A 27,497-nucleotide genomic window follows, 5' to 3' on the forward strand; every position below is an offset into this window, starting at 1 on the left:
CTATCGATGGATGAGAAACAATAACTGTGTCTGCCACTGAAATCCATGTATGGAAATTGGAAGTAATCCGGTGGAGTTCACTTTGTTGCTGACCTGTAGAAGGAAACAGGTATTTGTGTGTGGACGACCACCATTTGGATGCTTTTCGGGGTGAGGAAGTCACTACCGAGTAAACACTGAGGTGTCGATTGGGTTCCATCGTGGAACATTTGGATTCCGTAATTACTCTCTCTATGTTCTCTACATCTACGTCTTATCTTCAGACAACGGTGGTTGTTGAAGAAGCCTTTGCTTATGTTTCACCTATGGCTTGCTGAACTGAACTTTAAGAACCATTCCTGGGCTTGGAGTTTGGGACTTTGCCACACACACAGGAAGAGTTTAGTTTTGGGGTTAACGTTCAAGGTTTAACATTTTTGAATTCTAACATACTAACATTTTTACTTTTATTTTGCGTATTATCATAAGTAGTGATTAATAAAATAGTTTTTAACACTGAATCATGCTCAGCGTGTTTCTTTTGTTGCTGGTTCGTGACAGCTGTCTGCAGCCTTTACCACTGTATCTACTTATATTACCACTATTCAGAGAGGTACAGACGTGCACTCCAAAATCTCTGTATACATCAGTTCTTCTAAGGGTACTGTATACTTTCCAGATTAAACTGGATCTGCCATTTCTCTGTCCACATTTCCAACTGGTCTATTATCCTGCTGAATCTTTTGACAACCTTTCTCACTATCCACAACTGCCAATTTTTGTGTCATTTGCAAAATTACTAATCAGCTTGCCTACATTTTCATCCAAGTCATTTATATATCACCTGCAAACAACAGAGGTCCCAGCAGTGATCCTTGCGGAACACCATTGGTCACTGACTTCCAGTCAGAATAAACCCCCTCCACCACTGCTCTCTGTGGCCAAGCCAATTTTGAATTCATTCTACCAAGTCTCCATCGATCCTATGTGCCTTCATCTTTTGGATCAGCCGACCATGAGGGACCTTGTTGAAAGGTTTACTAAAGTCCTTGGATACAAACATCCACTGCCCTACCCTCATTGACCATCTTCGTCATCTCCTCAAACTCAATCAGATTTGTAAGACATGACCTCCCTGGCACAAAGCCATGCTGACTATCCCTAATACCTCTATGCTACACCCCAGTGGTGCCCAAAGTTAAAACTCTGTCCAATATTCTGTTCTTTTAGAGTAAACTGCATAAATTATTGCAATTGATTGAGCATTGTATGTATCATGAACATACACCGATGACATAGACTATTTTAATATCCTTATCTTACTGCAGGACCTCCTATTCTTGGGGAATTGTTCCATGGCCCAGTACAGTATTTGATGGTTGACTGACATAACAAGAAACCTTCTTCATCTCATTATCACAATTGTCAACTATCCTCTCTTCCATTAACCTTTTAGCTGATCTACTGACTACCTTTGTTTTCCTGTAATTTATGTTCTTGTTTTGTTGTGTAAATAGCACATTCACTCCCATCGATTACTTTCCTGACAAAAATAGCAGAAGTAAGTGTTTGACTGTTCTCAACTCCAGTAATTTACTCTGATACATTTGAGCAGATGGAGGGATTTCATTTGACAGAATTGAAAATGTTCTTAAGGATATAGGATTTCCATTTGCCAAGATGGTGTTGGTAAAAACTAAATAAATGGCTATTGAGGCTCTGCTGATTGCTTCATCAGATCTGTACATTTAATAGCTGCATTTGTCTTATGGCTTGTTTATTGATTAAAAGTGTCAAAGAGAAAAGCAAGTGTGTAAATCTGTTAATTAAGGTTGTATGCTTAAATACAAATGAGTACACAAATCAAGTGTACTTGTTCATTTGTGCCAGAAGGACCATAAGTCAAACCGTTCGAGTCCATCCTTGAGAATGAATTAATTCAGTTTTTTATATTTATTTGTTATTTTCCCCTCTTTCTCTCATCCTGCCATACAGTTTTTGGACTATTGACTCATTGCTTGGGTAAGGTTCCTCCTGACCTTTGCGAAGTGGCTATTATTGATGTGTGGGTCTTCGCAGTAAGCACTGACAAGGTTGATGGAACTACAACCAAGTCTGATTCGGTCCTCTAACATTTGCAGAGAGATCATGGATTGGGAGTGGGAAGCATGAAAATTTATTGTGGATGGACCTCAGTGATACAGAGACTTCTTATAGCATCCCTACCGTTGACAGAGATAGAATTTGGAATCTTTATATGTTTTGCTTTATTATTTACTGGATCAGCTCCGTTCCCTATTTACAATATTAAATTCTGAAGTTTCACAAGAGCAAAAATCGACCTTTTTTGAGAATGCAATGTGCACAATACATCATCACATTTTCAAATCTGAGTCGAGTCCATGTTGGCAAATGTTCCTTGAGTAACCAAAATCCAGAAGCATTGTTAATACATTATGTTTGTATTTTTAACATGTCAGACTTTGATATTGAATCATTGGCACTGTCTGCTGCACAGTACTTACAATGTATCTGTTTGGGACATGATGTGGGTTATTAAACAAAGTGCCTGCTGATGAGAGAGGCAGCTGGGTGGATACTGATTGCTCTTGAGGAATGCAATGGATTACACACACTGTGCTGGGAAAAAATCAAAAGCTGAAGCCAATATCGGAACAGAATTAACTATTTTATACTTTAAGCCAAGTAACTCGTCAGAATTTCATTTCCTGTACTGTGAAACAGTCAATTACTTGCCCCCCAAAATGCTTACTTAGTCCAATGAACATCCTATACAATTTAATCCTGATGCTGTTTGCTGGATCAGAAAAACTTCCTACTTTCCAGAGCAAATACTCTCTAGTAGTGACATTGATATATGAGTAATGATTTTATTAACACAATAATTGGTCATTTTTCAACGAAATACTCAAAGTACAACTCCACTTTAGAAGTGACTTTAAAAGCTGAATTCAGAGCTAATGGAAAGATCAAATTACATAATTTGACAATTGCAGTGGCTTTGTTGAAGTAGCAGATGTGAAAATATGTTAACTAATGGATTAAATGTTTATCAACAATATTGGTTAAAAATTAAGTTTAGGACCGATGTGTGAAAGCTGTAGCATCTTCATTGGTCCAAGAAAAAAAGCATTGAAGCTGTCTCCATTAAATAAGTTAGATTAAATTGATGGTATTAAGGGGAGGAAGATGACAGAGAACTGTGTTGTCCAGACACAATAAATTTCAGCTTGGTACAATTCCCAGCCTACATTTAGCAGGTATTAACCCCCATAACCTTTGATTTCCTTGCAGTTCAAAAATCTGTTTTGTGTAGATATAGATATACAATATATTCAATGATTTGGCCTCGTCAGGTCTCTGGGATGGGAATTTCAAGTTATGGTCCTCTGAGAGAAGGAATTTCTCCTTATTTCTGCCATAAATGGCAGACCCCTTATTCTGTAACAATGTACACTAGATTTCCCCCATGAGAGAGAAACATTCTCTCAGCATTTACCCTGACAAACCCTCTCAGAATCTCACATTCTTTAATAAGATCACCTTTTACACTCCTAAACTGTGAGTGTGGGCCCAATTTGCCGACTCTTTCTTCATGTTATCAACTGGTTCATTCCAGCAAGCAACCCAGTGACCCTTTTCTGAATTGCCTCCAGTGCAAGTATATACATTATTAAATGTGATCAAAGCTGTATGCAGTACTCAAGGTGTGGTCCAGTGCAGTTGTTGCACAACTTCCCTACTTTAAACTCCTTCCCTTTTGCAATAAAGACCGATGTTCCATTTGTCTTTCTAATTACTCAGTGTGCCTTCATGCAAACTTTCTTTTCATGTTTGAGGACCCAAATCCTTTAGTACTTTGTACCCTATCTCAGTGTTAACAATATTCTTTTATATTTTTCTAGCCAAACTGGATTATCTTGCATTTCTCCGCATAATAATCCATCTCCAATTTTTTTGCCCAGTTGTTTAATCTAGAATATCACTTTGTCCTCTTCACAACTTGCTTTCCAACCTATCTTTGCATTGCCAGCAAATTTGGCTATAATCTACTTGGTGCCATCACGCATGTCGATTAACATAAAATATACCTACTTGAGTTCCCATTACATCCCCATGGTATCCCATTAGTTACATATTGCCAATCTGAAAAAGTCTTATCCTGATTCTGTTTTCTGTTGGTTAACCAGACCTCTATTCATATATTATCCCCAGTACCATGAGCTCCTGCTGTACGCATTAACTTGTTAATTGTCAGTGCTTTTTGGAAATCCAAATACACTACATCCATTGGTTCCCTTTATCCATGCTGCTCATTGCATCCTCAAAAATCTCCGGTAAATTTATCGAACATGGTTTCCTTTTCAAAAAATCATGTTGGCTACACTTCATTGAATTAATTTCCAAATGTCCTGCCACTTATTATGGGATTCCAGGATTTTCCCAATCAAGGAGGGTGCTTTTTCTCCTTCGTAAGAACATAAGAAATAGGAGCAGGAGTAGGCCATCTGGCCTGTCGAGCCTGCTCCGCCATTCAATAAGATCATGGCTGATCTGGCCATGGACTCAGCTCCATCTACCTGCCCTTTCCCCATAACCCTTAATTCCCCTACTATGCAAAAATCTATCTAACTGTGTCTTATATTTAATGAGTTAGCCTCTATTGCTTCCCTGGGCAGAGAATTCCACAGATTCATTTCTCTCAGTTTCTCCTCATCTCCATCCTAAGTCTGTTCCCCGGATTCTTGTGGTTATGTCCCCTAGTTCTAGTCTCGTCTACCGGTGGAAACAACCTTCCTGCCTCTATCTTATCTATCCCTTACATAATTTTCCATGTTTCTATAAGATCCCATCTCATTCTCCTGAATTCCAGCGAGTCTCGTCCCAGGTGACTCAATCTCTCCTCATAGGCTAACCCCCTCATCTCCGGAATCAACCTGTACTGTACTGCCTCCAATGCCAGTATATTTTTCCTCAAGTAAGGAGACCAGAACTGCACACAGTATTCCAGGTGTGGCCTAACCAGCTCCCTGTACATTTGCAGCATAACCTCACTGCTCTTAAATTCAATCCCTCCAGCCATGGAGGCCAACATTCCACTTGCCTTCTTGATAACCTTTCTTGAATAGGGCATTATATTTGTGGTTGCCTAATCTGCTGGAATTTTCCAGAACCAAGGGAAATTTGAAAAATCACAGACAATACAGCCACTATCACTGTATCCACTTCTCTTAAGTGGAGCATGCAGGTCATTCGGTTCATGGAACCCGCCAGCCTTTAGTCTCATTAGTTCGACTGCTTTTTCAATAGTGATAATAATAGTTTCAAGTTCCTTCCTCTCCTTTTGTCTCTGATTTTCTACTATTATTGGAATACTTATTATATCTTCTAGCCTGAAGGCAGATATAAAATATTTGATCAAATTCTGTGTTAATTCCCATTATTAATTCCCCAGTTTCATTCTCCAAGGGGGCAATGTTTACTTAAGATGCTTTCTTCCTTTTTTTATATACTTGCTCTCCCACTTTAAGTGATTTGTGTGTCTGAACTATTATGTCTCTCTGTTCTTTATTTAAAAGACGGTGAACGTTTCTTCTTCTTTCTCCCAAAATGTATCATATTTCATTGCTTTATGTTGAGTCTGAGACAATCTACTAACCTGTTCATGTTCTTGCTCTCCTGAAATCACCACATTTCCTTTGAGTTAAGCAGCTGGAAATTTAGATATTATGTTTCCTTCACTTTCTGTTATGGAGGCAATATTCCAATGCTGACTCTTCTGAAGTTCCAAATTTACACAGCCAAACCCAGTCCCCTGCCTGGATGGGAAAAATCTATTAATCATTCTTTTTCTTTAAATAATTAATTATGCACATAGGCATACTCTTAATGTTGTCTTACATTTATCAACAATCCTTGTATGCAATTATCTAGTGGCTTTTGAGAAAGAATATATACCTGATATTTCCCCCCACTAATGTACATTGTAATTTCCTGAAAGTAAACCATTTAATTTGTCAGATGCAACTTGCCTCTTGAAAGCCTTATAACTACTGCATTATGCTCTATTCTCCATGGTGGCTAGTACTAAATGATGGAAAAGGGCTTTTAAGATATTAAGGTACATGACGTGCCTGTAATAATTCAGTCTAGGTTCCCCAGAATGATACCTGGGCTTAAGATTGTTAAATTAGGGGCCGTTTGCATAAACATGGCTGGTATTCTGTGAAGCATAGAAAAGTGAGGGATGATCTTATGGTTTAACATTTATAAGAGAAATTGATAAGCTTGATACAGGAAAACACTGGTGGTGAATCGAGAACTAAAGGGCATAATCTTAAAATTGGAGGCATACCTGTTAAGGCTGAAATCAAAAATGATTTCTCATCAAGGGTTGTAGAAATCTGGGATTCTCCGAAAGGCTGTGGATCTTGGATCAATTGAAATTTTCAAGAATGAGGTTGATTAGATTTTTATTAGGGGAGAGTATCGAGGGATCTGTAGCAAAGGGAAGTAAACGGTGTTGAGCGACAAAACAGCATGATCTAATCGAATGATGAATGTTTGATGCACTTAATGGCCTATTTCAGTTTCTGTATTCTGCAGGTTTGTCAGTAAAGGATCACATTTGTCAGTAAAGGATCACATTTGTCAGTACTCTAAGGAATCTTACCAGTCAGAACTATAAGACATCTCAATTTTGTGAAAAGGCCTCCATTAAGGCCTTAACCCATCTGACCTTCAGTCAGATACTGACAGTCCAGAATTCTCTTTTGCTTAACTTGCAGAAGAGGGAGGATTTTCTGTTCCTGGCATTAAGTTCTGAGTTGAGGTGGTGTATATAGTAAGAAACCTAAGTTCAATGAAGAAATTTTACTGCTATCCTGCTATATTTAGATGAGTTCCAATGGGTGCTAACTGCTAGTTTCTACTTGTATTAAAAAATATCGCTGGTAGACTGTATTCACAGACTCTGATTGTGATCCATTGAAGTTTGGGATTTGCAAAACATCATGGATGCATAAGATTGTTGAATTTGGTACAACAAAAAGCTTAACGTACCTTTTATTTTTGAACCAGGAGAGCCGCATATGTTTGTTCTAAATCAATTTGTGTAGTATCTCATCTTGTGATGTAATAACATCAAATGTGTAACTGGCCTCTTTGGTCAATAAGGCAGTTTTCACTCTCATGAAGAAACAAAATGTGGAATGATAATATATGCACTGAAGTTGCAACCAGCCATTTTGTGCTAATTAGGCAAAACCCAACTTCTATTATGAACCATAGAAACTCTCATTAAAACTACAAAAGCACAGTACTCTGGATACTGGAAATCTGAAACAAAAATATGAGAGGGTAATAAAGTACAGCAACAGGCCAAGTGACATTGGTGGAGAGAGGAAAGATAACCAAAGCTTGTTTGTTTATTCAAGGTCCAAGAAGATGTTTAGTTTTCAATGGTTTATGCTGTCACTGTTGAAATATTTGCTGGATTGGCTGCAGCATTGGGTGGAAATCATATGCCCTTTGATATTCTCTTCATTTCTGTCATACCAAGTATGCCTGTTTATCAACCCACAGAGTCTGCACACAAGTACTGGTTACAGAAGAGTGACATGCCCAATTGTCTGCAGTGTCCTTTAGATACAAAAAAACCCCCAAAAATCTGAGTTCTCTTGTATAGATCACTTCCACATTGAGGGGGGAGGGGAGGGTAACCACATTGTTTTCTCATGCATCCAGTTCCATAGAAGTAAAATTTATCTGATAATCTGTTTTTAAAAAAACAGTAAATTTGTGCAGATTGTCCAATGACTTCTTCCAGCTATCCTTCTCTCCCCACTTGCTTATTTGCACACACATACTTTGAAGTATGTTCAGCTCAACACTTCTTTGGAAATATCCCAGAATAATGGGAATTAGATTGAATTGTTCTCATTTAGACAGCTGTTAACTGGATATAGATTGTAAAAACAGAAATAAAGCTGACAAACGAACAAAACCACTTTGCCTTGAAACATTGCAAAAGTTGACTCCCTCCTGAGCGAATCCATTGATGTCGTGCAGCCATTTAATCAAACTGGAAATGAGCATTTGTCTAGCTTTCAAGAAATCATTTGGGCAGAATGACATAAATTGTCCTATTGTTTCATAGGAATAATTAACAATTTTCCACAGCAAATAAAACTCTGGAGTGTTCTTCCTATAACCTGAAGAAATAGCTTGTAAAAGCCAATTTCCATTCTTTATGCCCTGTGGTTTTAAGAAAAAAAATAATTTATTCAAAACTCTGTGGGTTTTGAACTTTTCGCTTGAGATGTAAGCCTTCAAACATAGAACAGTACAGCACAGTATGGTCCCTTCGGCCCACAATGTTGTGCCAACCTATGTATGTAAACCTACTCCATGATCAATCTAACCCTTCCCTCCTATATACCCTCTGTTTTTCTTACATCCATGTGCCTATCTTAAGAGTCTTTTAAATGTTCCTATTGTATCAGCCTCTACCACCACCCCGCAGGACATTCCAGGCACCCACCACTCTGTGTAAAAAGCCCGCCTCTGACATCTCCCCTAAACTTTCCTCCACTCACCTGAAACGGATGTCCTCTGGTTTTGGCCATTGCTGCCCTGGTGGGAAAAGACCTTACATTTATCCATGGTAAATTCTTTGCTTATTGTTCAGACCACATGTATATATTATCCTGGTAGCCCCATTATTTCCTCATTGCTTCAACAGAATTCTTTTGATTCTTTACCTGCTGATTATATAGCAGTTCGTGAATCTGGCTAAATTTGCACTGAGTTTCTGATATTTTGTATAAATTAGTGGCAGGTGAGTGTTTTGCTCGGACATTTTACTCTGTGAAGCCCCCAATCTCCTTACTGTCATTCCAAATACAACCTGTTATTTTCACCATTATGTCAACTCTTTATTTATTCGTTTTATCTGAAAGGTAGAAACGACATGTGAGTAATCAAAAGCACCCAGTGCAGAAACAATATAACCACATGTTGATTACTTGGTCCATAGCTATGCAACTTCTTGGGAAATACAGAAGGGCAAAGAAATCGGGGGAATTCCCCTCTAACCAGTTAGTCAAACGAGCTTCACACACAGTAGTAATATGAGAATTCCATGATTCCACACTGCGGGAGAGCAGAATCAAGAATGAATGGCTGCTTGGCAACCTTTTGTATTTGATATCTTCACCTGGACAGAATGGTTCAAGGGGACAGAATGGTTCAAGGGGACAGAATGGTTCAAGGGAACAGAATGGTTCAAGGGAACATACCAGACCAAGTTCTTAGGTACACAAGAGACTTCAGATGCTGGAATCAGGAGCAAAAAATAAATAAATTGCTGGAAGAACTCAGTTGGCCCCGATACAGTGTCTCAGTTCCAAACCTCAATCATCCTTTTGCCTTCACAGATGCTACTTGACCTACTGAGCTCTTCCAGCAGTTTATTTAATTTTTACTCAAGTTCTTGGATATTAGCCTTTTATTTCCTCTAACCTATTCCCAGTGTGCACCTCTAGACCATAAAACATTAGCACTGGATCCATCAGCAATGATTTTACATTCAGTCGACTGAGTCAATGCTAGTTCTCCTGAAGGAAAATCCAGTTTGTCCCACTCTTCTGTAATTCCATCATGTCCTTGCTTTTTTCTTCGTGTTCAATTATTTATCTAATTGCCATACAAAAATTACTGCAGAATATGTATCCACCATAATGTATATAATGCCTTGCACTCCAATTATCCTCTTTACAATCATTCATTTAGCCATTTGTGAAGGCTCTGAGAGCTGTTTTCTGGGAAGCATCACGACATAAAGGTGATGATGCCACTCCTTCATGTGAATGACTGCAGAGAAAACTTCTGGAGCATTTTCCTAAAACGTCATTGGACACTACTGAAGAAATTGTACTTGGTTTTCTTCACTATTATCCAACTAACTTTTAAAAAAAATTTACAAAGGCAGTAAATGATTTTTTTCCACTTTAAACTTGCTCTAGCTCCTCAAAAGTGGGCAGCGAGATCGACATTTAAATTTCTGTGAGGGAAAGGATAGGTAGGAGAGTTGGTCAGAGATCAAATCAGCTGAAAATGACAACTTTTTGGGAACCTACCTCTACTCTGTTGACTTGAACACGCAAGCAACCCACTTTGGAGACCTGGGTTGCCAATTTCACTATGTTAATAGTTCTTTTAGAGTATTTTTAATCAGAGTTTGAAACCTTAATTCAGTATGTGCAGGTTTTCAAACTGCTTGAAGCTTAACCAGTGAAAGCAAAGTGAGAATACAGTACCAAGGGAGAGGGTTGAAAACTTAACATGGAAATTTAATAATAAGTATCATGTCACAGCCCTGTTGTCTTGAATGATTCTGGAGGAAATCAGAGAACCAGTGAGAAACCATGTGGTCACAGAGAACATGTGAACTCCACATGGAAAGCACTGGAGTTCAGAATCGAACCTGGGTCACTGAATCTATGAGGCAGCTGCACCACCAAGTGTACACTTCAACACATGCGAACAAGTGCTGAACCTGTACTTAAGAGCCTTGATATACTTGCGCTAGTATGATGTGAAGCTCATCATAATTAAGTCTAATCCTGTTATTAGCAAATGTTAGTATAGTAAATGTTGATCCAGAATAGCAATCGGAATAGGAAACCTGGCTGACTGTAGGTTGACCTGGGTCCACCCCACTAACTTGGGTACTGAATCAAATTTTGGAATCTCCACTGTTGGAACTGAGATCAGCTAACTTCGTGCTGTGCTAAGAATCAATGACAGCTCAAATTTATATAACATATTTATTGTTCTAAAATGTTCTTTGGAGGAAACTATTTAGGGAAAAAAATCGGCATTAAGCCAAAAAAGGTGTTCCGATAGATGTCTAAAAGCTTTGTCAAAGAGGTGGGTTTAAATGAACATACTAATAGAGGTGAAGCAGCAATATACATCAAAAGAATGCTCCAGGTTGAATTCTTGAAAATCGAAGGTAGGGCCACCACTGGTGGTGAAAGGAAATTGGGCGTACACAATATAACAAAGTTAAGGAATGCAGTATTTTCAGAGATTTGAAGGATTGAAGTCAGGTTTATTATCGCTGACATATGCCGTGAAATTTGTTGTTTTGTGGCAGCAGTACAGTGCAAAGACATAAAGACACAAAAATTACTATAAATTACCAAAATAAATAACTAGTGCAAAATAGGGATAACGAGGTAGTCTTCATGGACCGTTCAGAAGTCTGATGGCAGGGGGAAGAAGGTGTTCCTGAAACGTTGAATTTGGGTCTTCAGGCTCCTATACCTATTCTCTGATGGTAGCAATGTGAAGAGGGCATGTCCCGGATGGTGAGGGTCCTTAATAATGTATGCCACCTTCTTGAGGCACCACCTCTTGAAGATGTCCTTGATGGCAGGGAGGGTTGTATCCGTGATGGAGCTGGCCGACCCTACAACCCTCTGCAGCCTCTTTCGATCCTGCGCATTGGAGCCCCCATACCAGGCAGTGATGCAACCAGTCAGAATGCTCTCCACTCTACATCTGTAGAAATTTGCAAGAGTCTTTGGTGATATACCAAATCTCCTCAAACTCCGAATGAAGTAGAGCCGCTGGAGTGCCTTCTTCATGATTGTATCAATGTGCTGGGCCCAGGATAGATCCTCTGAGATGTTGACACCCAGGAACTTGAAGCTGCTCAACCTTTCCACCACTGACCCCTCAGTGAGGACTGGTGTGTGTTCTCCTGACTTCCCCTTCCTGAAGTCCACAATCAATTCCTTGGTCTTGCTGACGTTGAGTGCAAGGTTGTTGTTGCGACACCACTCAACCAGCGATCTGTCTCACTCCTGTACACTTCCTCATTGCCGTCTGAGATTCTGCCAACAACAGTGGAGTCATTGACGAATCTATAGATGGCATTTGAGCTGTGCCTAGCCACACGGTCATGAGTGTAGAGAGAGTAGAGCAGTCGGCTAAGCACGCCTGTGTTAATTGTTAGCAAGGAAGAGATGTTGCTACAGATCCACACTGACTGTGGTCTGCTGAAAAGGAAGTTGAGGATCCAGTTGCAGAGGGATGTGAATGAGGTTATAGAAATAAGAGGAACCAGACCAGAGACTGATTTAAGACAAGGATGAGAATTCAAAGTTCATTGCACTGATGACAAAAAGCTAATATAGTTTACCAAGTTCAGGAAATGTGAATGAACCAGGCTTAGTGCATTTTAGCATAAGAACAGTTGATTTAAATCATTGTGGAATATTTGGTTTAGAATACATACCCTCTAAACCATTGGGTTGGTTCTTATACATTTGAAATTTAAAATTTGGCAAGGTGAGTGGAAACTCATTTAATTTTTCATCAGTTTTTCATCCAATGTTTATTTATCTTCATTCTATTTATTGTTTTGAATGCTGTTTCTAAATTGATTATTTCTTATTTCTTTGTCTTTCTTCTTGGTCATTTGGTCTTGTCCCTCTTTTAATTATGGAGATTTCCCTGAGTTCCAACTGAGAGTGCAGTACGGCTATTGAATTGTTCCTATCATTATTTCCAACACAGAGTTTCACTTTTGTTCTTTTGGTCTTGCCATTTTTTACATGTAGATTTGTGCCAGTTCATAAATATGAATTATGAGTTATAACCAGGAATTTTTACAAGCAAACACTTGACAAAATACGATGCATCAATGCTGGTATGAGTTATGTTATAAAAGCATATGATTCTGCAACAGAAGGCCATTGGTTTTATTGCTGTAAATATATGGGATGGAGAAGAATTTTGTACACTATTATAAACTTCATGATATGGGGTGAAAATTTTCCTTTTTATTTTCTGGAATGCAGTTTATATTGAACATGAATGAAGAAAATTATGATAAATGATTTAGAAACTTAGAACATTGACTTAATGACATTTTTCATGTTGGAATAGAAGCTGCAGTCTTTTCTGTGTTGGAAACTAGAATCTAGGTGAAGAGGTCAAACAATGTGTAGTCTATTATTGGTGAAAAAAATATACTTACTTTGCAGTGGAATATCACATGATACAGCCATTTGAATTCCACCTTCTAAATCTTTTCTTCCAACGTCTTCTGAATGAGTTGCAATATGTACTTCTTTATCATGTTTTTCTAGAAATGTTACCTGCACTTCACAGCAGCTCATATCAGTTTTATCAAGGAGCTCCAGGCTTTTTAAATTTTCTGTGATGTGTGTTCCCAAGGCCAAGCATGATCTTCTTGCAGGTAGTTTATGAAAATCATTGAGTATCCCTTTTTCTTATGTTATGCAACCATATCTGTTTCTAACTGTGCACAAATTATGTGAAAAACAAATCAAAGTGCTCTCAGATTGTTATTTAAATTCTCCTATGGATTGATTAATCATAGGATGTATCTACACAAAGCAGCAAAAGGAACATGGTAAGAAAAAATATCTCAAATTATATTGTTGGTTATCTAATCTTTTTTAAATTTCTGAGCAACAATTTATCAACCAATCTCTCAGGTTTTATAGCTTAATGTAAAACCAGCCTATTGTTTCCAAATAAGCATCCTCAACATCATTGTTCTGAAGAGTGAACAGTAGTGAGATCCTTGCTTTTTGCTGTAGTTTGCTTCCCCTGCTGATTTAGATTGCAGAACTTCCTTCTGCAATACTCTCATGCCTTTAATTCTGTGGAGCCTGTACTGTTTATGTTATGGGTGGACTTCATAGCACCAAAGCAGTTAACAACTGACAAGAATTAATCAGATACCTGATCCAGCAAAGCAATATCCTGTTACAGGGATCAATGGAATACCACTGGAGAAACTAGCCAGTAAAACTGTTGGGTAACTTCATGGAATGAGCTACTGTACAGTGATGTAAATGAATGAATTATTTCTTCATTTTGCAACGTAATTGGAATGCGATATTGGATTGGTATGTTTTGGACCATATTATTTCCTCTTAGTGCCATAGAGATATTTTTGGATTGGGAAGCTTGCTGTTAGCAATTTGCCAACAGCCTTGCATAATATTTTGTACATTGTAAATGGCTTCAGGTTTGTTATGCTATTGTTCAGAATCTGCAATTAATTTAATATTGGTTTCTATTCTCCTATTCTTTCATCTCATGTATATTCAAGTGTTTAGCAGGATTTTTCATTTTAACCATCATACCCTTAATAAAGCTCTTCCTGTAGCTATGCTGCTTAATAAAAGGAATAAATACCACGTGGTCTCGTATTTCCCTGTGACACAGAAGGAAGCCATTGGGCACATCGAGTTCAAGCTGGCTCCCAGAGCATACCTCCCATTCCCTCTCTTATTCCCCCCCCCCCAACCTTTTTTCTCATATGTGACATCACCTCACCTTTTTCTCCTGCTACTTAGCTACACTATCAGCAATTTACAGTAGCCATTTAACCTGCTAGTACACAGTTGGGTTGTGGGAGGAAATTGGAACACCTGAGGAAACTTGGGTGGTCACAGGGTGAATATGCAAGCTCCGCACAAACAGCCCCCAAGGTCAGGGTTGAACCTGGGTCATTGGAATTCTGCAGCAGCAGCACTAGGTAGAAAGAGTATGTGCAGGAGTGATGACCATTATGCTGTTAAATGTTCTTAATTGGCATTCTTCACTGTGTTTAAATGGCCCAATAAAACAACTTTTTAGCACTCCACAACCTTGCCGATAGAAGAGAACACCCCTCGCCATCAGCTGAGAACTTCTGCTTATTCAGCTTTAGTGACTCCTTAGCCTCACAAAAGTGGTGACTTAAATGTATTATGTTTGTGTATGTGTAGTTTTAAGGATATGATTCATTCAACTTTGTCAGCTGTAATATGTGAGACTAGCATTGAATTTGCTTTCCTGACTACTGGTCAATAATCTCTTTAAGTCGCTTTTTGATTGGCTATGGTTCCGTGTGTGTGGAAGCCATCATTATGAATTGTGGGAGAAATTTAGACTCGAAGGCAGACAAGTGACTGAGTATGTGTTCAGTTTGTCTGAAAGCCTGAATGAATTTTATGGGCTGGATTTCATTCATATTTCTGTCGGACATTGAACAAAAATGCAGTTATCAGCTGCCGAGCTCAATTGCTGGCTTGGTCTCAGTTCGATATGGGGGAAGGGCAGATTCATTGCAGAGGGGCTATCTCTTCCTTGTTCTTGTCAGTTTCAATTTTTTCTATCTGAGATTTTATATTTCTTTTTTTAATTTCATGTGGCAGTTACTATTTATTCAAGTGATCTACTGACTAATTTTGTAATACTGTACACTTAACTTCATGAAAGCTGCTCTGGATAATAAAGAAATAGTATGAAATAATAATGCCACAAATCCCCCTCTGAGTTTTTTTTCTCCAATACAAATACAAGATTTTAACTGAGCATTTTTCTAACATGGGAATGAACAAGTGAAGGGGGACATTATGAAATGGTTGGAAATTTTTCATATATTTATGAAAGCTTCAATTCTCACTTTTGACAATATCTAACATTGCTTCTGGTAAGGCACAAGTGCAGAGCTGAAGATGGATGTATTTTAGACTATGGATCTGGCCAACTTGCTGCAATGTGTTGATGGCATTCTTTTGTAGTTGTAATATTGTTGCTCATTAATCAAAGGTAATGCATTTATTAATAAAGCAATTTGTGGTTATTATACCTTATCTACTGCTTCAGAATTTACACATTTAACTGTAAGTATTCTAGATTCTTTGACATTTTATCGCTGGAAGAAGATGGATGGTTTGTTGTGCCTGCCCTGTTCTTGGCTCCACTTCAGAACTGCTTATTCCTACTCTAGTTTTCCTTCTCTGTTCTTTCCCTTGGACACTTCTTCATATGCTTTTTATTGACTCAACTTCAACAACTACTTGTGGAAATTTATTCCTAATTTTAATAACTATCTGCATGGAAAGACTTTGACTTCTTTTCCTGGTACAATTGCTAAATTACCACTCAGTTCCACTGATCAGTTATAGTAATCTTTTGCAGTTTACCCTTCAAAAGCTTTCAAGATTTTGAAAGCTTCTGATAGACCTCATACCCACCTTAATTTCGTTGAATGGAGCCCTAATTTTCAGGTATAATAACAATATTATTTCATGGCTGTTTTTGTCCAAGGGAATTGGGAAAATATGTTGCTTCTTTCCTATGGATTTGTTATCTGTATTATGATAGGGTGTTCCAAACAGTACACAATGTTCAGTTTGTATTCTTATCAATAATTTCTAGGTGGTGATATTAACCTGATGTGCCTGTTTAAAAACAGGGCATTTAAACCCTTCAGTTGATTTACCTACCCTAGGAACAGTTCCCAGTTTAAAGATGCCCAACTGAACAGGTGGCAGAGACCAGTTACTCTCGGCTGCCTGAGATTGATCAGATCTTAATGATGTCATCAGGACCCAGTTCAGTTTTAACTTGGAGGCCTGTGCAGAAAATTATAGTTTCCCATCAATGCAAATTGGCAACAGAATGGATTGAACTCCAAAAAGGCCATAAATAACAGTTAATTTTTATTTTCTTTGAATCCAGAGCAACATTCCAGATGCTCATAGAGAAGAAGTCGTCTCCCCTCCCCCCCACCCCCTTTTTGCAGACTCAGCTACCCTTCCTGATTTGAATGAAACCTGTGGAATGCGCATGGCTACTGAATCTGCCCTGGCTAGGTCTCGTAGTCAATATCCATGCAGTAATAATGTATCATCTGCCCCTGACTTTTGGCCAGAATATGTGGAAAACTGACCTTGAAGGTTTAGATGAAACTTCGCAGTTATACCTTTCCAGGCCTCTTTTCCAGAGCAGGGGCTGTTCCCAACCCATGCAGCTACACATCTGTCTATATTTGGCCTGGAGGTGTAAATGGAGTGATGATGATTTGTCATTGATTCTTATGTAGTTAATACTACTTCGTTTTCTTGCTTTTTAAAAACCTGTGTATCTAATTTTCTGGATCTCCCTGTTCTTCTGCTCAATTGAAAACTTTGCCATGTGGAATATATTTCTTATTATTTTCCCAATACCAGAGCCTTCATATTAATTCAGGTTGTGCTACATATGGCACATTATGCAGACTGATTTACATCATTTTTCGGAATGCCTATGTTTCAATTTGCTCTGTTTCATAATTTGAAGCTTTCAGGAAGTTTTGGTGTTCAGCTTGCAATTCCGAGTCTAGTTAGAAAGGCCTTTCACTACTGTCTTTGGAGTAAATGAGAGGAGTCATTTGGGCATCTTGTCCCAAATGTGAAAAGTCTTTTTTTTGCTGGTAAAACTGGTCAAATTACTTTTGCATAGTAGTTGCTAAATTGGAGTATTCAAGGTGTGTTCAATTCACTTTTCTTCCAAGTGACTTCAGCCAGAGTACTAATTACAAATTGTTGCTTTTTCCAAACAATTGGGGATTCTAATTATTTTAAACGTATCTGTATTATATGTGAAAGTAAACTGAAATGGGAATGGAAAGTGAATGAGAGGGCAGACAAGAGAGTAAGTCAAAGTACAGAGAAAATAAAAGCCCATGGGACTGCCATAAATGACATGTTGGCTCAGTGGTGGCAAACACAATGTAATGATTCACTGGTTCCACAGGGCTCAGTGAACAATCCTTTGCTTTTTGTGTACTTAAATGGTGGGAGTATGATTGAAAATAAAAATTTGCATATAATTTGACCATGTGGTTGTGAGTGAAGAGGAAAGGTTCAGACTGCTGTAGAATGGAAGGGTATGAATTTGCTCGTGTTATAGAATACCAATGCATTATTTGTGGGATAGAAAAGTGACAGATGGAATTCAGTTCGGAGGAAGTATTGCACTGGGTGAGGTGCAACTATGCAAGGGAATACACAAGAAAAGGGTGGATGCTGAGGAGTGCCAAGGAACAGATAGAGAGTAAATCCTTAAAGGTAGCAACAGATAGAGAGTAAATCCTTAAAGGTAGCAACAGATAGAGAGTAAATCCTTAAAGGTAGCAACAGATAGAGAGTAAATCCTTAAAGGTAGCAGGATCGGGTGATAAAGTGGTTTAAAAGGCACATGGGTTGTTTGACTTTATTTTGGCATGGAAAATAAAGACCAGGGAGATTTGTATTCAACAGTAGTTAGGGCACTGCTTGAGTACTACATGCACTTCTGATCACAATATTACTTAACAGATAAGAAGTTGCAGAGGATGAAATTTTTTTTAAAAATTGCAAATGCTGGAATCAGAAATAAAAACACAAAATGCTGGAAACCCTCAGAAGGTGAGGCACTACTTGTGGAAAGACAAAAAAAGAATGTTTAGGGTCGAAAAACTAGAAAGAGATTTAAAACAAAACAGTTTTAAGTTATCGAGAAGATAGTGGGAAGTATGGATGGGACAAAAGGAATGCCCCAAAGGGACAATTGATTGGTTGAGGCTGGGATTACCATGGTGATAGTTGCAGGGTTGTCTGGACCCCAACATCTTGTCCCACAGCAGAGTTGCATTTCATGTTGCCGGGACTGGAACATGTTGGATTTGAGGACAGATTGGATAAGATCTTGTTTTCTTTGTAGTGGTATCATGGTTAAGTTACAGGACTAGCAGCCAGTGTTCTGGACCATTGATCCAGAGACGCAAGTTTAAATTCTACATGGTGGATGAAGAATTTAAATGCAAGAAATTAAATAAATCTGCAATTTAAAAATAAAACTAATGACAATAATATGAAACTAGTGGATTGTTGTAAAACCCATTTGGTTCTCCAATGTCTTTTCAAGGAATAAAATGCCATTATAACTTGGTCCACCATATAGAGCACCAATGTGTCGACTCTTACTGCCTCCTTAGTTCAAGGGGTGGGGGGTAATGGGGATAGACAGTAAGTGCTGGCCTTGCTAACAGCATCCACTTCTTGTGATGGAATAAGAATTACACAAGAGGCTGAGGGGAAGTTTTGGGCAGCACGGTAGCGTAGCGGTTAGCGTGACGCTATTACAGCGCCAGCGATCGGGGTTCGATTCCCGTCGCTGTCTGAAAGGAGTTTGTACGTTCTCCTGTGTCTGCGTGGGTTTCCTCCCACATTGCAAAAATGTATGGGTAGGTTAATTGGGTTTAAAATGGGCGGCGTGGACTCATTGGGCCGGAAGGGCCTGTTACCATTGCTGTAAATAAAAAAAAATTAACTGAGGTGTGACAAGTTTTGAGGTCTAAACAGAGTAAATACAGCCTTCTGATATTTTCCTTAGCAGAGGGGATCCAAAACCAAGGAGCATAGATTTATAATAAATGGTTGAAGGATTAGAGGGAAGACGAGGAAATATTTTTAACCAAAGGATCTGGAGCTCTCTGCCTGAAAGGCAGGTAGAAGCAGAAACCCTCGGCACAGTTTGAAAGTGTTTGCATGACCTGCAGAACCACAGATCAAGTGCTGGAAGGTAGGATTCAACTGGGTAGCTTTTTTGACTGGCGCAAACACAATGGGCCAAATGGCTTCCTTCCATGTCATAAATAATTTGTGATTCTTTCTGTGATTTTAATTGCCACAAACAAAAGTAGAATCTGAAGTGTGGATGAAACCCAGGCCAAAGAATTAACTTGAACAGGCAGTCAATATTGAAAGATGGAAAACAAATGAACACGCAATATAATGGACTGAGTCCCAGAAAAATTGACGGGGAAGTTAATTGCCTGCCATATATATTGGTATGTTTGTGCACCTTTCTTTTTCAGGGAATCTTGCCATTTGGATCATGTGTCCTTCAAGAATGATAAAATACCAAACCCCTCCACCCAATTTCACGTCTCTCACCAAAATTGCTGGTTGATGGGAGCTTTCCTCGAGAAGTGATATAGGGAGGAAAAAAAAACTCATTCTAATGAATATGAGTGTTACTTGATTGGGAGTTTTATATGGCACTTGCAATGTACCCAAGTATTTTATGATGCTGGAGACCTGTGGGAGGGCGGTGGAGCAGCTTGCAAAAGCCTTTATTAAATGACCTTTCTCAGAGTTGACAAAATGTTCAGTAGTTTCTGCCAGATTGGTGATTAGAACATGGATAGGGCTCTTGAAAGGATGAAACTTACAGTTAAAGCATGAAGAGAACCTGATCCCTGTGGTACCATCTGGTGCTGCTGCTGTGAGTTTGAAGCCGGGCACCCGGCTGTCCCTACTTCCTTTAGGTGACCTTCTCGGATACATGGCATGATGACATAAATAATGTATAATGTAACTTATTCCTCATGTCTAAATTCGATTACAATGATATATTTTCTGCAAGCTGTAGTGATACCTTAGCTGCGGAAAATGTGTTTCAAAGGATGTGACCATGCTATAAATATTAAGGTATTGTATTTCATCAATCTGAAAGGGTACTTAAATCAGAAATTGATTCGGCGCTGCATTCAACCCTTGGCAACTTGTTTTGTAAGTGCAGTGGTATATTTCAACTAGAGGGTGTGTATTGAGGCACCCTGATGAAAATTAAATTAGCAACTTTATTGAATGTCTCCATTAAGTAAAACCTCAGTGCTGAATCTACTGCATTTGGAATCAATTGGAGTCTGAGAAACTATTCCTGGTGTGATATTAGTATCCTCTTCTGTCATTTTCCCCCAATCATTTATGGCCATTGTAATTCTGCATGCATATGGAAACTTTAATGGGAAAATAAAGAAAAATTGTCCCTCCGTAAGTATGTAAAGCCATCATTGTCATTGTTCAGCTGGCACAGATAGTTGCCATTTCTGAGAATAGCAAGAAACATTAATTTGTTTTAATTCATTGGTGTAGATCCTGCTGCCTAACTCTCAGACACAAATTCATATCCCGAAGGAGAACTTCTTTCCAAGAATAGCCTTTGACAGTTTCAGCCATCAGGGCAGCATGCATAATTAAAGAAAGCAACCCCTGCCATCTTGCACTGTGTAATAGTCAATGAAATGAGAAGAAGGTTGAATGCCAAAGAGCAGCAGGGAGCAGAGGTGAGAATATTGTCAGGCTTTGAAAATTTCATGCATCCAAATGGGCAGTTATTTCATGAAAAATTTAATTGTACATTTATTTCATTCCAGAAAAATCATCCTTGTAATAGTTTAAGACATAGGTAATATTATTGAATTAATTTTGATTCTGAAAAATCTATCTTTTCCCCTTTTTTCTCCCTATAAAGATTTATAACATCACATGAACAAACAGCATATACTAGAGATGCATCTGAGATCCTGGCACAAAGGCTGGCTGTTTAATATTCATGAGCCATCTAATTTGGCTGGTGCACTCAGTACTGATCAAAGCGAAGAATGCCGCTGCAGGAAAGCTCTGTGCCTGTGACAGACATCAGTGTCCTAGTCTGTCAGGGCTACTCAAGCAACAAACTGCATTTTACTAAAGCACTTTTAGCCCTTTATAAAAGCGAGCTGTAACCATCTCATTTTGCAGGGGTTATCTGGATTGAAGAATGTTTACTAATGCTTTCTTCTGACTTTCTTCTTCCTAAAGGTTTATTCAACCAACTGGTCATGTAGAATCCTGTAACTTGGGACGACCACGATGGGAAACTCTATATGGAGTGGAGCTGGTCTTCAACCTTGCCTGCAGCAATCTATTTGACTATTAATTGGTTTCTGGTCCTTGTTGAGATTAAAGTGCGGCTAATCTACATTAGAAATCTACAGTGCAAAAAGAAAATAAAAACACTGGATATTTTGATTGTCTTGACTGAACCGAACCTTGGTTTCACTCAGAAGTATTAGCACTGATATATCTGCCACAAATATTTTTATAAAGCTGCAAGCAATACTGTGTGCACAATGGGTGACATGACGAACAGTGCAGTGGATTTCTATCCAAAGAACCAAAGAAGCGAGTCCAACCATGCAGGTGAATTTGGGTGTTCTCTCAATGAACTTCGCTCTCTTATGGAGCTACGTGGATCAGAGGCAGTGCAAAAGATACAAGATACCTATGGTGATGTGAATGGATTCTGTAGACGGTTGAAAACTTCACCAACAGAAGGTAAGGTTATTATTTGATGAATGTGAGCACATGCTAGCACTGAAAGAGGTATATTTAATGAAAATATTCATTATCTCAGTTGTTAATGCATGGTGAATGCATTCTTTTAATGTGCTCAGTGACTTGTGTCTGCAAAATGTCACATTAATCTTTGGAACAATAGTTCATTGTATCAGCTAAGTCCTTGAGAAGATTTGGTCAATCTGACACAGTGTGTTTTGCCTCTTTGGCTGAGGATATATATGGTAGTGATTTCTGCTATTGTGAGTTATTGATATGATAATGTACTGATTATATCAAAACATTTTTTAAACAAAATTGACTACTTTCATTACTTGTATAAATTCTTAAGGGCTCCTTGTATAAAATAAAACACCATTGTTGCTACTACAATGATATTCAAGCAATAGATGGAGCAAACCTATGGCAGGACAGCCTGTAGTTTTGATCTGGCTTTGTGTGTTGTTCAAAAGTTTACCTTTGTAAATGCCCAAATATTAAATGCAATCTCAAGCCGTAGATGTTCTGATCTACATAGAAAAGTACAGCACAGGAACGGGCCCTTCGACCCACCATGTCTGCGCCCATCATGATACTAAGTTAAACTCCCACCTACTGCACGTGATCCGAATCCCTGTACTCCCTGTCTGTCAAAGTGCCTTTTAAGCATTGGTATCGTATCTGCATCTATCACCTCCCCTCGTAGCACCTTCCAGGCACGCACCACTCTCTGTATATGTAAAAAAAATCTTGCCTCACAAATCCTCTTTAAACTTTCCCTTTCTCACAAACCTATGCCCTCCAGTTTTTAACATTTCCACCCTGGGAAAAAGACTCTGATTATCTACCCTATCTGTTCCTCTCATAATCTTATGTACTTTTATCAGGTCATCCTCAGTCTCCGATGCTCCAGAGAAAACAATTCTGCAAGTTACTGAGAAAGTGTGTTACTTATTTATGTTGAATGTAGTTACAATTGAAAGAATTAAAGCATTTGTTTCCAGATTTATTTACACTCAATGAAAATTTCTGCTTGAAGGGTGATCGACTTGAAATGTTAACTCTGGTTCTCTTTCCATTGGTGCTGCCTGACCTATTGAGTATTTCCACCTTCTGTTTCTTTTTCAGATTCCCAGTGCTTTCTGTATTTTGTTTTTTTTTGATTGCACTTATGTTCTGGTGACTGATCTCCATCTTCTAGCCTGCATAAAATTAAATTCACCATAATTTCAGCTTTATTCCATCTTACTGTTCATGCTTTCTCATAACACCTATCCTCTGTGGTCCATCTCTCTCTCTCTGTGAACTCCAAAACCACCTGTTTCCCTCACCTCATGCCTTTGCTTTAACTTCAACTTCAGCTTGACTTCAACCTCACTTGTGCTTCTGGTCCTTTGCCTCACTGTTGGAAATCATGACTTAACTCTCTTGGCTTCACCCTCTAGAATTTCTTCCAAAACCTCCTATTTGCCTTCCCTATGCTGAGACCCTCTTGTTTACATCTTCCACCAGGATTTGTAGTCACTTCACCTTTTCTCAAGCTTTGTGTTTACTTTTCTTATGTCTCCAAGTGCCCAGGAGAATTGTTAAATTTTAAGTATGCTAAATGAATGTATTTCTGTTATGTTTAATAGGTTTATTACCCTTAACATATGATATGCAGTGAGATTCCATGATAGAATCCACATCTGCTGTTGGGTTCTCTGCAATTTATGAGTAAACATTTTCCCAAATTTTCTTCCTTTTCTCTCTGAAAGCCTTCGCTCCTAATGACCAATGGTTGACAAGTGCAAACCCTTGTGTAAAGCACTGATAGGGCAGCATATCCAAGCTGATCCATTCATCCCTTGACCATAAGTTTGGATTTGCTGCTGCGTTACACTCACACATGAAATATCAATGCACTTTACTGCAGAGGTCCCTGGATAACAATCTAGAGTAAGGAATCCAGTATGGCACTGGTGCTGCAGTGGTTAAGTTACTAGATTACTGAACCAGAAGTCTGGACTAATGGTTCAGAGACATGAGTTCAAATCCCGCAATGGCAGCTGGGGAATGTAAATTCAATTAATTAGTCTCGGTAATGGTGACCATGAAGCTATCAGATTGTCATTAAAAACCCATCTGGTACATTGATGTCCTTCAGCTGCTTTTACCCAGTCTGGTTTACATGCCACTCTAGACTCTCATCAATGTGGTTGTCTCTTAACTGAAGCAGCCTAGCAAGTTGTTCTGTTGTTTCCAAAACTGCAATGTTAAAACAGAATAAGAATAAAATCAAACAGAGCTCCTGTTGCAGACCAAGGCACTGAATTGAGACACAAGATTATTCCAGCCAAGTTCACCTCTCAAAATCCTCTTCAGGGCTGTTGGTACCTCTATTATCAGAGCTGTCCCAGAGATTAGTGGAACAAAAAAATAACATATCGGAAAATATTTGGGGTTCTCAGCAGGTTTGTGAGCATCTGTGGAGAGAAAAATGGAATTAGTAATTTAGGTTGAAGATCTTTCGTCAGAACATTAATTTGGTTTCTCTCTCCTCAGATGCCACCTGACCTATTGAGTGTCCCCAGCATTTTCTGTTTCATTTTCAGATTTCCAGCATCTGTCTTTTTGCCTTTCAATGGTTGTCAGCATCACACCTTGCAGCAACATGCTGAACTCCCAACACAGTCCCTGGAACATCCTGCTTCATGGACTGGACAGACACAGTGGCGTAACAGTGGGGTATTTGCCCTGAGAGTGCTCAGCATTGAATCCTGATTCCAGAATCCAAAACATCACAAGGGGAGGGCTCATTACTAAGACTGGTTCAGTAACACCGCACTCTCTGAGCAGGCTGAACCCTGAAAGGCATAGTTCTTAGATTGGGACATGGCAGGTGGTGGGAACCAATACAACAATGAACCTACTTCACATCAACCTTGCCAGTCGACCTGTTGCAAATGCAACTAGGATCGAACAGTTATTCATAGCGATGAAGCATACTGAAGACATCCTTCATTTTGGTGTGTGGTGCTAACATTGTGCTAAATGTGATAGATTCAGAATAGAAAATCAAAGACCTGCCGATGCTAGAAATTTGAAATGAAACCAGAAAATGCTGGAAATATTCAAGAGGTCAAGCAGCATCTATGGGGGAAAAAAAAGGTGCTGATAACATTTTGGGTTGATGAGCCTTCATCAGAACCTGTTCCGGCTTCCTTCCCTTTCCCTATTCCTCCTACATTGCTGAAGCAATGAAAGAAATTGTACCATTCACCCTCACAACCACCTCTTTCCCCATCCTAAGTACCACTGGGTGTAATACCTTTCTGCATTTATCCACTAAATTGCTAGAAACCAATTATTCTTTCGATTTTTCTTTAGTTTTTGATATTCTTCCTAGCTTCGATTTTGTATTCAATGTACAAAATGGGAAATAACCAAAATCAGTGGTTTGTCACTTTCATTGTCAAAATTTAAATGTACAATAATTTAAAATTTGGACGAATAGAATGGATCATATGTTGCTCAACCCATGAGCCTTGCTCAGTATTGCAGTCAAAAAGTCAGGATGTTCCCTTCTGATGTGCCTTGCTGTTCCAGCATCTTTTCTATAATGCTGACTTACCCAAAAACATAAATGTAGTAATATGCCAGAGGGACATTAAATACCAGTAAATGTTTGGGCCTATCTATTCCAATGTAAGTAATGTTTTTAGCAGTGTGATATTTCAATGAACATGTACACGTATGGTGTCTCATTCCTTCTGATTTTAATTACTACTGGAGATTTTATTTTAAGTCTGTATATGATTTGACACTAACTCATTTAACTTGTGCTTCATGGTTTTGACTTGGTGTTTTCAGTGGGTTCTTGAATCAAATTGGTTTGGAAGATGCACTGTTGTTTTTGATGAAAGGTCACCACCTAAAATGTTAACTCTGCTCCTCCCTCCACTGCCGAGTATTTCCAGCATTTTCTGATTTTATTCAGATTTCCGGCTTGTCTAGATTTTTGCTTTACAATTACTGTTGTTTTCACTTCCTATGTGGGTCCCACAACCCTGTGGACCTTGCAACACCATTTTTGGATGAATAATCACATTCCAGTGTGTTTTTAAAATAAAAATCTGGGCAGCTGTAAATGCACTGAACAGTTGGTGACATTAGTTCACTACAGGCTATAAAGTTCAACAAAATGTTATAGACATTGGAGATATGTATTACAATCAGATGAACCGGTTAGTAATAGCTTACAGTCTGTCGCAAACTGATACAATATGAAGTAAGTACCTCATACCAGCTGTTAAGCCAGGATTGAGGATGTCAAGAATGTTTTATTTAACCCTTCCAGTCTGAGGGTAAAGAGAGTTTTTTCCAGTTTTCTTTCCACACTTAATCATCAAACCACTGATTAGATGTGCAGTAATGGGGGTACCCTCTTGAGGAGGAAAAAAGAAGCCAAAAAGGACTTAATAATAAACAATACATTTTAGTTTAGTGAAAGTAAATTATTTTGCTTCAAGTTTGGAGCTGCTCGGGTCAAAAGAATGAGAAAGAAACATTTGACAATATTGAATATATTATATTGATAGTAGGGTGGATTTTGATGCAGTGCAAGTCACGGCTCAGTTGGAAGCATTGCGTAATATCAGAGATGTAGTTTATCAGATGAGATTTAAACTGAGATCCTGTTGGGCCATTCTAGAGTTACACAAATGATCCTCTGGTCCACTTTGAAGAAATGTGAGGGAGTTAGCTTTGGTGTCCTGATCGATACTTATCCCACAAATCAATATCACAATAAATCATTGAATCATTATCACACCGCTGTTTGTGGGAACTTGCCGTGTGTAAATTGCTTGCTACGTTTCTTGCATTAAAACAGACTGCATTTCAAAATTATTTAATTGGTTGCCACACATTTGAATGGTGTGAGGCTGTGAAAAGCAAATCTTCATTTCTCTCTTTTCATTAAAGAGAAGAAAGTGAGTGGAGAAATAGTAATCGAAATAAAAATAATATTCACAATGAAAATTAAATTGACTAATTTTCTCTGAAGTCAGAAACTATTGAAAAATTAATTTTAATTGTAGATTTGCTTTGAATGTTGGAAGTACAATATATATGAGCTAATATTTCAATGGAATAATTAATGAGGCTCACACATGAGGATATCTGTCATATCACTGAGCATCATATATCCTCTTTATAACAAGTATAATGCACATTAAAAAGCATTAGCCCTAAAAAGTTCTGGCAATTAGATATTTAAATAGCTTTTTTTTGGGTCAATCTCCTGACCTCTTCAATGTAAAGTTTATTTGCATGAGGTGTATCAGGGATGTGAACAGGCTAACAAGAAACTGGGATAAACATTACATTATATATGCGTATCTCTTCTTAAAGAAATTGTTTCATGTCTAAATAATTTTTTTCAGTAACTCAGAGTCTGCCTTAAGCATATTTCACCCATACACTCCAATAATGCCATTTTCAGTGGGT

General features: G+C 38.5%; 1 protein-coding gene across 11 annotated transcripts in view; it reads left to right on the forward strand.

Moving 5' to 3' along the window:
• Window positions 1-27,497, forward strand: part of atp2b2 (ATPase plasma membrane Ca2+ transporting 2) — a 604,494-nt gene that overhangs the window by 316,334 nt on the left and 260,663 nt on the right. For 5 of the 11 annotated variants that reach the window (XM_052017134.1, XM_052017133.1, XM_052017136.1 and 2 more), the window contains one exon: window positions 21,492-22,007. In XM_052017134.1, the coding sequence (XP_051873094.1) occupies window positions 21,803-22,007 (205 nt within the window). In that variant the 5' untranslated portion in view covers window positions 21,492-21,802. Of the gene's footprint in view, window positions 1-20,216; window positions 20,337-21,292; window positions 22,008-27,497 lie in introns of those variants that run through there. The other 6 variants (XM_052017142.1, XM_052017139.1, XM_052017144.1 and 3 more) reach the window with 2 other exon arrangements.

This window comes from Pristis pectinata, chromosome 6 (assembly GCF_009764475.1).
Source record: "Pristis pectinata isolate sPriPec2 chromosome 6, sPriPec2.1.pri, whole genome shotgun sequence".
Classification (NCBI taxonomy): Eukaryota; Metazoa; Chordata; class Chondrichthyes; order Rhinopristiformes; family Pristidae; genus Pristis; species Pristis pectinata.